The 13,796-nt window shown below is 49.2% G+C and overlaps 1 protein-coding gene across 2 annotated transcripts in view; it reads left to right on the top strand.

Annotated features, from left to right (window-relative positions):
* The window catches only part of Anxa6 (annexin A6), a 55,789-nt gene that overhangs the window by 27,783 nt on the left and 14,210 nt on the right, over positions 1-13,796 (top strand). For both annotated transcript variants that reach the window (XM_021213636.1, XM_021213635.1), the window contains exons 8-18: positions 1,303-1,359; positions 1,986-2,079; positions 2,468-2,563; positions 3,252-3,310; positions 5,333-5,455; positions 6,467-6,525; positions 7,639-7,717; positions 9,853-9,934; positions 11,532-11,626; positions 11,929-12,042; positions 12,134-12,224. In XM_021213636.1, the coding sequence (XP_021069295.1) occupies positions 1,303-1,359; positions 1,986-2,079; positions 2,468-2,563; positions 3,252-3,310; positions 5,333-5,455; positions 6,467-6,525; positions 7,639-7,717; positions 9,853-9,934; positions 11,532-11,626; positions 11,929-12,042; positions 12,134-12,224 (949 nt within the window). The remainder of the gene's footprint in view (positions 1-1,302; positions 1,360-1,985; positions 2,080-2,467; positions 2,564-3,251; positions 3,311-5,332; positions 5,456-6,466; positions 6,526-7,638; positions 7,718-9,852; positions 9,935-11,531; positions 11,627-11,928; positions 12,043-12,133; positions 12,225-13,796) is intronic.

The following is a 13,796-nucleotide window of genomic DNA, read 5'->3' as shown; positions in this document are numbered from 1 at the left end:
TAGCCCTGGCTGTCCTGGAACTCACTCTGTAGACCAGGCTGGCCTCGAACTCAGAAATCCGCCTGCCTCTGCCTCCTGAGTGCTGGGATTAAAGGTGTGTGCCACCACGCCCATTTTCTGGATACTTTTGATTTGTAGAAACTTTTTGTTCTAGCAAGCCTGCAGTGGGTGGAGAACACGCTGCCCTCCCTGTGCCTGCCCTGCTCCGTCCTCTGTCTGCTTGAGCCTATAGGAGTCTGTGACCACAGGAACCAAGGGGAACAAACGCTGTGACTGAAACCCAGCCCCAAGGTGCAAACTGTCTGAAGCTTTGCGCATGAGTCAGATGACCGACCGACCACTCTGCCCCTTGTCCCTCTTGCCTTTCCCCTCCCCCAGTGACTGCTGTTTTTCTCCAGTTTGCCTCCTCTTGTCTCCATAACAACCAACACTCCGTGTTAACCTTAACCAGCCAGGGAGTTATCAGGATTTAGGGAATGTGACATTTGTCCCCTTTTTTGAAGCCCATGTTCTGGAGAGGAGATCCCTGCCCTGCATCTTGGAGTCAGGGATGTTGCTGCCACAGATCAAAAGTAATAGTGATGTGGCACTTAACTGTAGACATGCTGGCTCTGCCACAGTCCCCAAGAGAGTTGAGGGCTTTGACACCCTAAAACACAATATCAGAGGAAGAGACGAGCTGCAGACTAGCTGGTGTTGGTGGGAGTAAAGCCCAGGATGGTTAGCCCAGTTCCCTTCCAGCACTTTCCTGTTGCTAAGCTACTTCTGTTGGGCTCCCGGCCCAGGGCCTAGGCCACGCAATAAAAGAATCAGGACGATTGGTATTTCTCAGCATGGGAGTTCAGACCTTAGTCTCCAAGTCCCAGATCCTCATGGGTAGTAAATTCAGGGGAATGGGAGAGCCTAATATTAGCATACAGATGTGCAGTTCTAGGCTGGACATGATTATATGCCTGGAATTCCAGCTCTTGGGAGGTAGAGGCAGAAGGATCTGTAAGTTCTGAGCCAACCTGGTCTATGCAGTGAGTTCTGGGTCAGCTAAGGCTACATCGTAAGACCATCCTTGGGCATCATTGTATGGCCGTGTCGTCTAGAATTCTGCCTTCAAAGTACAGTGCTTCTGCTTGCCGCTCTGGGATGGAGGTACCAGAAGGACCCTCCTCGTTCCCAGGACTCCTATTTGGTCAGAGAAGGGCTCCCTACAACTCTCTACAAAAGCGTTTCTCCTGGTTCAGGCATGCTCCTGGATCTCCCCCTGGCTTCCTACATTGGAAATACACATTCCCTTGTCTCTCCATCCAGGGTACCCGGGAGAATGACGATGTGGTGAGCGAGGACTTGGTCCAGCAGGATGTCCAGGTAAGTAAGTGTTGCTGATGGAGGTCTCCAAGGCCCAGCCAGGAGCCTTATGGGAGGGGAGAGATCAGGGGCCTTGGGATGGGTTAGGGGTGGGGCCTTTTGTGTCAAGCACTAGGAATACATGAATTTTATAGGGCTACATCAGAAAAAAAGACTTAGGTTTCTTTCCGAGGAGGTATGCAGTGTGTTAAGTCAGCAAGTGTTTTGGGGGGAAATGGTGATAAACACTTTGGGGTAAAACCAAGGTAGACAGTTCCAGAGGAACAATACCCCCTAACACCACACAGAGAGAGAGAGAGAGAGAGAGAGAGAGAGAGAGAGAGAGAGAGAGAGAGAGAGAGAGAGGTTGAAAGGGAACCATGGTAGCTTTGGAAAGAGAGAGAAAGAGCCAGTGCTCATCTCACAGGCCACAGGGTGCTTTGGGAAGAAAGGGGAATATCAAGCCTGGGCAATTAAAGTTGAGTGGGAGCTTCCAGAGAAAGGAAGATGGAAATATACCAAGGTCAAGAGGTCACCAGTAACAGCTGTGTTCAGAACCAGACAGCTGCTTTGGGTGGCTTAGCCAGTGTGTCCTGTCCTCCCAGGTCTGTCCTTGCTCTTAGTCTCATTCACTTTTTCCTTCTCAGGACCTGTATGAGGCAGGGGAACTGAAATGGGGAACAGATGAGGCCCAGTTCATCTACATCTTGGGAAACCGTAGCAAACAGCACCTACGACTGGGTGAGCTCCTTAAAACTGTAGTCTCCCCCCCCCCAAGTGGCTCTGAGAACCCCCTCCACAGATGACGACTCTGAGAACCCTTTTCTCTTCTTTTTGGCTAATGATGCACAGGTGCCAATTCATCTCCAAACCAAATGCTATCCCTGGTGTGTGTTTTGAGGTTGCTTACCAAGTTGTTATCCAAACAGTATGAGCCCTGTTTCAAGAGTTCAGGACAGCACATAACACACGACCGTGTCACCTCCCAGTCACCGCACCAAAGTGCCAGCCTCAGCGTCCTGTTAGCATTTGATTCTTGGCTAGTGTGCCATCCCCTTCAAACGTCTCTTGTTCTTTTGTTGTTGCTATGGCAATGCTGTTAGCTGTCATGTCTGTCTGCCCCCCTCAGTGTTTGATGAGTATCTGAAGACCACAGGGAAGCCCATCGAAACCAGTATCAGAGGGGAGCTGTCTGGAGACTTTGAGAAGCTGATGTTGGCCGTGGGTATGTGCTGAGGGCCGCAAAGGAGTCTGGGATGTCGTCCTAGAAGTAAAAGGGATGGAAAGGATTTCCATGGTGTGGAGTTAGAGAAAGGTGGGTGGCAGAGGCTTAGTCGAGCAATGTAATGGAAAGAACTCAGCTTAGAGACTGGTGTCCTTGTCCTGTATGGCAAGGCAGAAAATCCCACCTCAGGTTGGGATAATGATCATCACCTTGGATGTCTCTCTCATTCATATATATATATAATACACATATATGTATATATGTATATAATACACATATATGTATATATGTATATTATATATATAATACACACACACGCCCCCCTCTCTCCCCTTTGTATGTAAAACTAAAGGAACTCTGATGCTGAGGGCCATTAGAAGCCAAGATTCTTCCTGCCTTTGAACTTGGTGGTCTCTAATAGTTAGGAACAACTGGTAGCACACTCATGGGCCTACCTTGGCTATGGGAGTGAGTCTGAGGCTAGCATAAGCAATTTGGTAAATATACTTTCAAAATAAAAAGCAATGAAAGGATGTGGGCTATATCGCAGTTGTAAAGCACTTCCCAGCACACCCAGGGCTAGAAATGGGGAGGAGGGAGGGAGCGAGCTAGTGAGTTAACCGGGTTGGTCACACCTTCCCCTTTCTGACACAACTCCCTTTCCTCCATTTCCCCTCCTTTTTTCCAGTGAAGTGCATCCGAAGTACCCCAGAGTATTTTGCTGAAAGGCTGTTCAAAGCCATGAAGGTAAGCAGTGGGTTAGTGGGAATAAGAGGCTCCACACCATGGAGCCACTGCTGGGATTTTATCAAGTCTTTGGTGTCCAGGGGCCAGAAAGAGCTGTTCTGGTTTGATCTGTGTTGCTGTGGGGATGAGGGTGGGTCAAAATAACAAAAAAGGCAAGAAGAGGAAGAGGAAGGGCAAGAAGAAGAGAAGGAGGAGGAAAATGAAGAGGAGGAGGAGGCAGTCCAAAAGCAACTTAGGGGAGGAAAGGATTTATCGTGTCATACTTTTGACACAGTCCATCACTGAGGAAAGTTAGGGCAGGAACTGAAGCAGAGGTCATGGCGAATCCAGCTGCTGACTGCTGACTCTCTCGGGCCTGTGCTCAGCTAGCGTTCTTAACAGCCCAGAACTATAGGACATGGTGCCTCACTGTGGGCCGAGCTCTCCTACGTCAATCTGCAATCAACACACTCCTCCCACAGTGGTTAAGAGCACTGTTCTTCCAGAGGGCCTAGGTTCGATTCCTAGCATCCATATGACAACTCACACCATCTCTAAATCAGGTTCTAGGGGATCAGATGCACTCTTCCAGTCTCCATGGGCACTGGGTATGCATGTGGCACACAGACACACATGCAAATAAAACGCTCACACATATAAAATAAAAGCATTAATTTTTTTTAAAGGTAATAACCACCATACATGCCCGCAGGCCAATCTGATCTAAACAGTCCTTGAGATTCCCTTCACGGGTGATTCTCGACTGTGTTGATAGATAAAACTAACCAAGACAGAGCCCTTCTGAGACAGCCTGAGGAGGATGCCCCATGTCTTGGGCGAGCTGCAGAACCTGGGTGCTGCCTGGTCACTTGCCCTGTCAGATGTGCGTGTGCCCCACCTTTATGAACCAATCAGAGGGTTGGCAGCTCAGACTTTTAAGAAAATAGCAGTTAAAGCAGAAAGTAGGTGCACTCTTGTGATCCCACAGCCTGAGATGGTGGGGCGGGAGATCAGTCGTTCAAGATCATCGTAAGCCTTGTCACAAAAGCACAAAACTAGCAGTTAAAAGTGCTTGCTGCTGTGACCAACAACTTCAGACCCTCATGGTAGGAGGTGAGAACAGATTCCCAAAAATTGTCCTCTATGTTCTGCACATGTTCCATGATATGTGCATACCCACCCTCACAAATAAATGTAATTTTTTAAAAAAAGTTTTATGGACTGGAGAGTTGCTTCAGTGGTTAAGAATACTTGCTATTCTCCCAGAGGACCCAAGTTCAGATACAGCTCACAACTGCCTAGAACTCTAGCCTCTGCAGTCACCTGCACACATATGGCATATATACAAGTAGATTCAGAAATAAAAATCTTATTGTTTTTTTGAGACAGAGTTTTTATGTCTAGCCCTGGCTGTCCTGGAACTTACTCACTCTGTAGACCAGGCTGGCCTCCAACTCGGCAATCTGCCTGCCTCTGCCTCCTGCTGACTAGGTAGGTTAAAGGCGTGTGCCACCACTGGCCAAATTTTAAAGCATCAAATAAGCCAGAATATTCCTCTGCATCTCAGATCCATTTAGAAAACCCTTTGGCAACCAATCAGTATTCTTTCCACATTCATAAGGGTGATTGTTGTGACCAGGTAACTGGCTTCCCTCTAGGTGAGGTGGTGACATCTCCCAGGTGTTCATTCATGTGACACAGACACCTGTGGCATTTCCACAGCACATCCGAGTAAATGAACATTTGCTACAAGAGATCCAGGGGCTCCAGCTGTCCCTGGGCAGAGCAGATGTTCCCTGTGTTTGGGTACCACAGTGAGGTTGGACTGCTTAGGGAAGTCAAGTATGGAAACAATGTATCAAAGAGAAAGACCGGTATTACAAGACAGGGCACAACAGATCTTCAAAGTGAAGGTCACCATCTGCCTTCTTTGTTCCTAGCTTGAATTTTTTATTATGAAAATATTACTTCTGCGCATGCTAGTGTCTCTTGTCCATTAAACCTCACTCCAAGCACTGTCCCTCATGCCTTCATGTCTTCCAGGGCCTGGGCACCCGAGACAACACTCTGATCCGCATCATGGTCTCCAGGAGCGAGCTGGACATGCTTGACATTCGAGAGATCTTCCGGACCAAGTATGAGAAGTCACTCTATAGTATGATCAAGGTAAGCAGGCTTGGGGGAGAGGGTGGGGGAACAGAGACCTTACACCACCACCCAGGACTCGGGAACCTCTACACAGCAGCATGTGGGTCTTGGGCATTAGAAAAGCTCTTGCTATAGTGCATTGTCAAGGAAGTTCAAGCATCGGGAGAGCTGGTGACAAAGGAAGGCATGGAGTCTGGAATGATAGTTCAGCTGTTAAAAGTTGTTCTAGTGGAGGACCCAGGTTCAGTTTCCAGAACCCACATGAGGGATCACAACTATCTGTAATTCCAGGTCTAGAAAATCTAATGCCCTCTTCTGGCCTCCCCATGTAACCACATAGCAAGTATAAATGCATGCAGGCAAACACTCATAAAGTTGGATGGATAGATAGACAGACAGACAGACAGACAAATATAAATAAAGAATGATCAGAGCTACACAGAGAACCCCTGATTGGAAAACCAAAAAAGAAAAAAGAAAAGAAAAAAAGTAAAAAAGGAAGGAGTGGCTGGATCCTGCAGGGCTTGTACATAGAATTAATGGCCAGGATGCTGTCCCAAGGGCAGTGGGTATCCACAGTCTGCAGAGAAGTTCCCTGAAGAACACAAATGATCAGGAGAGAGCCATGGAGCCTGCTGGGTGACTAATGCTGCCTCAGGGGTTGCCATCCCATGAGGCCTTGCCAAGAGATTGTCAGATGTAATAATTTTATAAGCTAATGGGGGGGAAAAAAAGTGCTGTACCCGGGAGAGTGGAATGCCAGGGCCGTGGGGAAATAGCAAGCATCCCAGAATTCCATGTCTAGTGAAGTCAGCATGCCGCCAGTTGTTATCACCGGGAAGTATTTCTACCCCAGGAAAGGTGGCAAACATCACACGCCAGGGACTTTCCCAGAGAGCTGGTTGCTGGATCGTGACCAGCCATGCACTGTTGGGGGCCTGAGCCACTGCAGGCAAGAGAAAAGGAGGGTCTGGTACAAGTGTTCTGCCTCCCCTTGGGTCACCTTGGTCTTTTCTCCTCTTTCCCCAGAATGACACCTCTGGTGAATACAAGAAGGCTCTGCTGAAGCTGTGTGGAGGAGATGATGAGTAAGTGGCTTCCGGGCCCCAGGATGGAAAGACTGCCTGACTCTTCCAGTGCCTGTCCCAGTGGATGGGTGGATTGCAGGAGCCTGGGTCTCCTTTGAGGCTGGAATGCCAAATGAGGGAAAGTGACCCTCGGTATTCCAGTCTCTGCTGTCCTGGGGACTGTGTGTCTGAACAAGTGTGGCTACTACATGTGGAACACTCCGCTCTGTGAACTTGGAAGTCGATCTGGTGTCTGGACTAAGGATTAGAATTCAGGGGACTTAAACTAGGCGTGGTGGCACACACGCCAGAGCCAAGCAGACCTCTGTGAGTCCAGACTGGTCTATGTAACCAATTCCAGACTAGCCAGGACTGAGTAGTGAGACCCTGTTTCAAAACCTGTTAGGGGAAGGAAGCCAGGAGAAGTCAGTTTGGAAAGCCCACCTCTAAGAAAGCCTAGGGGTGTGGATTGGCCTGTGACTTCCTATGGCTTCTTCCTATGACTGCCATGGTGTTCTGTGGAGAGCCTGGGAAAGAGATGAGGTGGCAGGTGAGCTACAGGGACCCTTCCTGGAATATTAAACTAGGTGACTATGCCATGACACAGCCAAATTTATATTGAGGACATGGTGGGTTCTTAGACTCACTTCTCCAGGGTTCGACAGTCAGTTAAGGAAGGGACAGAAGGGCTTTTGTTGACCTTGCTCACTGCCACAGAGGCCAGAAATCCCTCCACACACACTGGCCGCTCACATGGCCAGGTGCCTTGCAAAAAGGCAAAAAGAATGAAGCAGTCATGTCCATATCCTGCCCTTGGCTTATGTGAAAGGGGGTTTGCACAGCAGTCATCCTGCTGTAATGAACAAAGAGGTTGAGGGACTGTCCTACTTGGTCCTGGACCAACAAGGCTGCTAGGGAAAGCGCCACTGCATGCATAGGTTAGAGGGAGCTTAAGGGAAGACAGAAGAATCATGGCACTGGAAAGTCCTCAGATGAGCTCATGCTACAGAAGAAACAAAGCCAAACAGGTCTGTGTTCGTGTGTGTGTGTGTGTGTGTGTGTGTGTGTGTGTGTGTGTGTATCCCATGATGACATTCCCTCCCATCCTCTCCCCAAACCCCTCCATTGTTCCAGTGCCGCTGGCCAGTTCTTCCCGGAGGCAGCACAGGTGGCCTATCAGATGTGGGAACTTAGTGCAGTGTCCCGAGTCGAGGTCAGACCCTCCCCCACTTCCTGCTTGACCACCTAATCACTGGCTTCCCCCCTCTGCTTGCACCTTTCTTTTCCACTGTGCGCTGGTTGGCCCCTAGCTGCCCCCTGGTGGCCAACCTGAGCTGAGGCATCTTTATGGCTGAAGCTTCTAGATCCCTGCACTGGTTCTAACAGCCCAGGGAGTGTTCTGCCTGCTCTCTACTAACAAGGCTTCCTCCAGCGAGCCCTGAGGTTCCCGAGAGGACCTCTGCATCCTAGGCCTGGCCGTTGGGCTTTGCATACTGAGAGCAGAGAGGGCACTCCTGCTACTGTTACTGTGCTAGTGCAGGGTTCAGGGGTTTACTCCTGAGCACTGTCACACCTGGGGGTCCACACGGGACAGGACAAAAGGTTTCACACAGGCTCCTGGGAAACTACTCTAGATACTGCTGGGTCCTCACCTTTCCCCTGGCCGCTATGCCTGAACCTTTCAAATGAGGGGGTTAGACATGGCAGTCCTGGTGGCCTAAAGGCTCTTGAACTCTGAAGTTCTACTCTTCCCTAGATTGAAGGCAAATGTTGGAACTGAGGGAGATCTCAGGTTATCTGAGGAATGAGCTTGGCTTGGCCGATGGAAGTAATTCCCCAAGTGTTAAGTAACACCCAAGCTCACAGAGAGCCTACTTCTTTTCAGCTCCACCAGCCTTTCTGATAAGTAAAGAGAAATCGGCTTAGTGCCACATCTGTGCTGTACAAGGTGCCTGCCCTTTTACACCAAGAGCGAAGGGAGCGGACTCGGGGGCTTTGGCAAGCATCTTAAATTTGGTGACCTTTAACCTAAGTGGGGACTGGCATTACATTCATTTTTATGAATGAGCATCTGCTAATAACATAGGGTACATTTTTTTTCTAATTTGTGATAGTATATAAAGTATAAAATTATTTTTAATCATAAAACTAGGGATATAGCTCAGTAGTAGAGCATTTGCCCAGCAAACACAAGGTTTTTGGTTTAATTTTACCTATTTATTAATTTGATAATACTTCTTAAATGTCTATTATATGTCAAGGACTTGTTAGCATAAGAGGAGATCTACATATATACAAAAGGCTAGGCATGGTGGTGCATGCCTTTAAACCCAGCACTCAGGAGGCAGAGGCAGACAGATGTCTATAAGTTTGAGCCCAGTCTGTTCTATGTCATGAGTTTCAGGCTAACTATGGCTGTGTAGTAAGACTCTGTGTTAAGGAAAAAACAAACAAACAAAAAGATAGAGATCACACAGGGTGCGATGGCGCATGCCTGTAATCTCAGCATTTATCAGGTAGAGGCAGAAGGGTCAGGAGTTCAAGGACAGCCTTTATTTATATGTAGTTTAGTTTGATGCTTGCCTGGGCTACATGAGATCCTGCCTTTAAAAATATATATATTGCCTTCTATGAATATTTAAAGGTACTTCAAAATAGATCTATACAGAGAGTGTTGCTTAGTATGTCAAACACCCCCTCCCCGGATTATTCTAAATAAAACTGTTTAACCAAAGGTCGGGCATGATGATGAACTTTAATCCCAGCATTAGAGATAGAGGCAGGCAGATCTCTGAGTTCGAGGCCATCCTGGTCTACAGAGTGAGTTCCAGGCCAGGCAGAGCGACATAGTGAGACCCTGTCTCCACACAGAGTAAAAGAACTGCAAAGCCCAAAATTCACGTAAGCAAAATTAAAAAGAAATAGCAGATGTGGAAAGCAGCAGGAACATCATTGGATCAGGACTAAAATCTGGAAACCATTTCTGCTTCTGAGTCTTTGAGCCTCCTTATGGGGAGCCATGGCTACACCAGGCATCGGGGCCCTGGGGCAGGGTGAGTGGGATGCTGAGAGGCCCCAACGGAATGTTCAGCCTCTGGAGCTGGGACAGAGCCCAGTCTGATTGCAGGAGTTGCCCATTCCCTGTCCAGCACTAAGTTGTCCCCAGGCCCGAGACTCTCTGCTCTCTCAGCCCTGGGTGGCTTTGTCTGCTGTGCCTCCTTCCCCAGGCTGCTCAGCTTGGGCCTCAGTCTGGAAAGCCCTTGCCACTCACTCTGCATGCTCCTCTCTGGACCTGGCTCCCCAGGGGCCTCCACTCACCTGCTGAGCCTCTCTCTCTCCTCCTCACAGCTGAAGGGTACTGTGTGTGCGGCCAATGATTTCAACCCTGACGCTGATGCCAAGGCCCTTCGGAAAGCCATGAAGGGAATTGGTAAGAGTGACAAGAACCCGAAAAGGCCTCTGGGCTGCAACCAGGAAGATTTGGCAATAAAGGGGTCCGGGCGGGGGTTGAAGCCTCCAACGAGGCTCTGCAGGATGAGGAGGACTCTGGGAACTTCCTCCATCTCAGGTGGGAGGGAAGGATAGAAGAGGGTCTGGAATGAATTTGACAGTAGTCTTTCCTGGAGTCCAAGGTGTCTGTCCCCAAGCCTCTGAGCAGGACCCTGGTGCAGAAGAAAGTACTAATCATCAAGTCTTGGGTGTTGACTCAGTTTGACTCTAGACAAGTTCTAATCAGCTCTGGGTCTCACTCCAGTGTGTAAAATGCGATCCATTGACCTGAGGACCCAAGAGCCCCCTGCTGGGGTGACAGCACCCTGATGGTTGGCTCTTCCAGGATGAATTTGCTGACAATGGAAAGAGCCACTATATGAGTGGATGGGCAGCTTGCCTGCACCCAACCAGGCCACACTTGGAAAGCCCTTGCTGGGAAAGAGAATGGGGGTTTGGATTCTGTTGTCTTTCTTCCTCCCATTTGCCCAGCAACAACTCCCAAGGGGTCTTTGTGAATTCTCCTTGAGAGAGAGAGAGTAATACCTTCTTAACATCTCTATAACTAACTGTGAAGCTACAGGGACAAAGGCTTTGAAAATTAGGGCAGTGGTGGCACACACCTTTAATCCCAGCACTGAGGAGGCAGAGGCAGGTCTACAGAGTGAGTTCCAAGGCAGCCAGGGATGCACAAGAAACTCTTATCTCAGAAAAAAAAGTGGGGAGAAAAAAGAAAGAAAAATTAGATCCTATGTCAGACCTGAGGTTGCTAACACTCACCTGATAGGCAGGGGGTGGGGCCCCAATGACTTCAGCCAACCTGCTATGCTTAGAGGGACCTGGAAGCCACTGGCAGGGAGTTGAAGACAAAGGAAATAGACATTAATTGTGCTGAGTTGGAAGGATATCTCGGTAGCTCCTCAATCCTACTCACCTTAGAGATGTGGAAACTAAACCCCGAAAAGCAAAAGAAACCTTCCCAAGATAGGCAACCATTGCCAGAGCCAAGACTAGAACCCAGGGCCTCTGACACCCAACCCTTTGATTGCCACCCCAGCTGCCAACCTGGAGCTCACCACCCGGTGCCTGCCACCTTTCTGGTTGCACTTTTATCCCCTCCAATGGCATGACAAAAGAAAGCAAGTAGCGGGCTGGTGAGATGGCTCAGTGGTTAAGAGCGCCGACTGCTCTTCCGAAGGTCCTGAGTTCAAATCCCAGCAACCACATGGTGGCTCACAACCATCCNTAACNANATCTGATGCCCTCTTCTGGNGTGTCTGAAGACAGCTACAGTGTACTTACAGATAATAAATAAATAAATAAATAAATAAATAAATAAATAAATAAATAAATATTTAAAAAAAAAAAAAAGAAAAAGAAAGAAAGCAAGTAGCTTGGGGCAAGGTGCCCACCAGGGTCAGGAGCCCATGGCCTCCAACCCAGGCCTTTATCCTGATAAGAACTGGTGGGAACTATGTGGGAGGGGAGGAAGATGAGCCACAGAACCTCCTCTGAGGCATGTGGCTTTGGTGACCCAGGAACTGATGAGGCCACCATCATCGACATCATCACCCACCGGAGCAACGCCCAGCGGCAACAGATCCGGCAGACCTTCAAATCTCACTTTGGCCGGGTAAGGGTCCTTCCTCCCTAGTCTGAGGCTCGGGTTGTCACACCTCCCTAGTGAAGCTCAGCCAGTCACTGATGGCTAGGTACATTTGGGCACCAGGGGTTTCATAGTAATGAGACTCACACACACCCCTAGTTGTAGCATCTTGGAATGTTCTAGCCTTGGCTTACTCTCTCCCCCCTAGTTCCTTGTGATCAGTGAGTGAGATAGATATGTGAGAGATGGCATGGTGGTGCCACAGTCAAAGATGGCGGCAAGCTCTGTATAGATGTGAGACTGGCATGACCTTGGCTGTGTCCTTGCAGGATTTAATGGCTGACCTGAAATCGGAGATCTCGGGAGACCTGGCAAGGCTAATTCTGGGGCTCATGATGCCACCTGCCCATTACGATGCTAAGCAGCTGAAGAAAGCTATGGAGGTACCGCGCACATACTAGAGGGTGGGGTGGGGGGATACTGGTACTCAGGGTCAGAACTGCAGCTGATATGTCCTTTGTGCGGACTTTCTAGGGAGCTGGCACAGATGAAAAGGCTCTTATAGAAATCCTGGCTACCCGGACCAATGCTGAAATCCGGGCCATCAACGAGGCCTACAAGGAAGGTGAGTGTGAGAGAGTAGCTGGTCCTTATTTTATTTTTTATAATTTGTGTGTGTGTGCATATAGGTCAAAGGACAACTTGTGGGTGTCAGTTCCTTCTACAGTGTAGGTTCCAGGAATCGAACCAATGGCATCAGGTTTGGCAGCAAGCACCCTGACCTGTTGAGCTACCTCGTTGGCCCCACTTTGCTTTTGGAGACAGGGTCTTTTGCTGGCCTAGGGGTTGCCAGTGTGGTAAGGCTGGCCAGCCATCAAGCCCCAATGATCACTTCTCCGCTCATCAGCTCTAGGACTACAAATTTATACCACCGCACATGTCTTATTTTGGTTTTAGTTTTAGTTTTTGGTTCGGGGTTGTTTATTTGTTTTTATTGTTGTTTTTGGTTGGTTGGTTTGGTTTGGTTTGAGACAGTGTTTCTCTTTGTAGACCAGGCTGGCTGAAAATCTAGAGATCCACCTACCTCTGCCTCCCAAGCACTGAGACTAAAGGTGTGCACTGCCATGCCTGGCTCCTATTTTGTTTTTGTAATGTGTGTCTGAGGATCCAACTCAGGTCCAAATGCTTGTGTGGCAAGCCCTTACTGACTGAGCCATCTCCTAGCCCATCTATGAGGCTTTAACATGCCCCTTAGTGTACCCAGTCCTGCATCTAGGGGGAGTTGACTGCCCCAAGAGAACAAAGTTTTGGTGGTAGAAGACAATTTAGATAGATTTTGGGCAGAAGAGAGAGCATTTAGTCTGCTGATGAGAGGGAGGGTGGCTTCATGGGGCCCGGGATCTGAACAGTTGTACAGAGCCTCCCTCAGAAGGGCCTCCCTGTCTAGTTTTTCCTTATACTACTTTAATCAAGTAGCCCTGAGTTTTCATTCTGAAGCTCCATGGTCTCTGGTCAGAGCTGGGAACAGTTTTCCTCTCGCAGAGCTTTGAGACAACAGGCGTTCTAAGTGTGTGAGAGGGAGTACTGAGGTCCCAGATATACTTTGGGGAATAGTGGCCAGTGTCTAGGAAGGATGGGAGAGAGAGAAGGAAGGCAGGGAGGTTCCTCAGAGGGTGTTGAAAGCTGGGCTGTAGCTCTAGATCCCTGTCCAGCATGCACAAGGTCCTGGGTTCAATCCTCAACAATGCAACAAGGTGAATGGGTGATTAATAGGAGAGAGATGGGGAGCTGGTGCAGGGGTGAGGAGGTACAGGGGAGGGAGCTGATGCAGGGGTGTGGAGGAGCAGGGGAGGGAGCTGGTGCAGGGGTGAGGAGGTGCAGAGGAGGGAGCTGGTGCAGGGGTGAAGAGGTGCAGGGGAGGGAGCTGGTACAGGGTATGGAGATGCAGGGAAGGGGCTGGTGCAGGGGTGTGGAGGTGCAGGGGAGGGAGCTGGTGCCTGGATCAGATGCCTCCTGAAATCAGCATTAAGAAAGTAGGATGCGGGGCTGGTGAGATGGCTCGGGGGGGAAGAGCACCCGACTGCTCTTCCGAAGGTCCTGAGTTCAAATCCCAGCAACCACATGGTGGCTCACAACCATCCGTAACAGAGATCTGACGCCCTCTTCTGGAGTGTCTGAAGACAGCTACAGTGTACTT

The sequence above is a fragment of the Mus pahari genome, chromosome 14 (assembly GCF_900095145.1).
Source record: "Mus pahari chromosome 14, PAHARI_EIJ_v1.1, whole genome shotgun sequence".
NCBI lineage: Eukaryota > Metazoa > Chordata > Mammalia > Rodentia > Muridae > Mus > Mus pahari.
The sequence above is the reverse complement of the archived record's forward strand: the minus strand, read 5'-3'. Positions and strand labels throughout refer to the sequence as shown.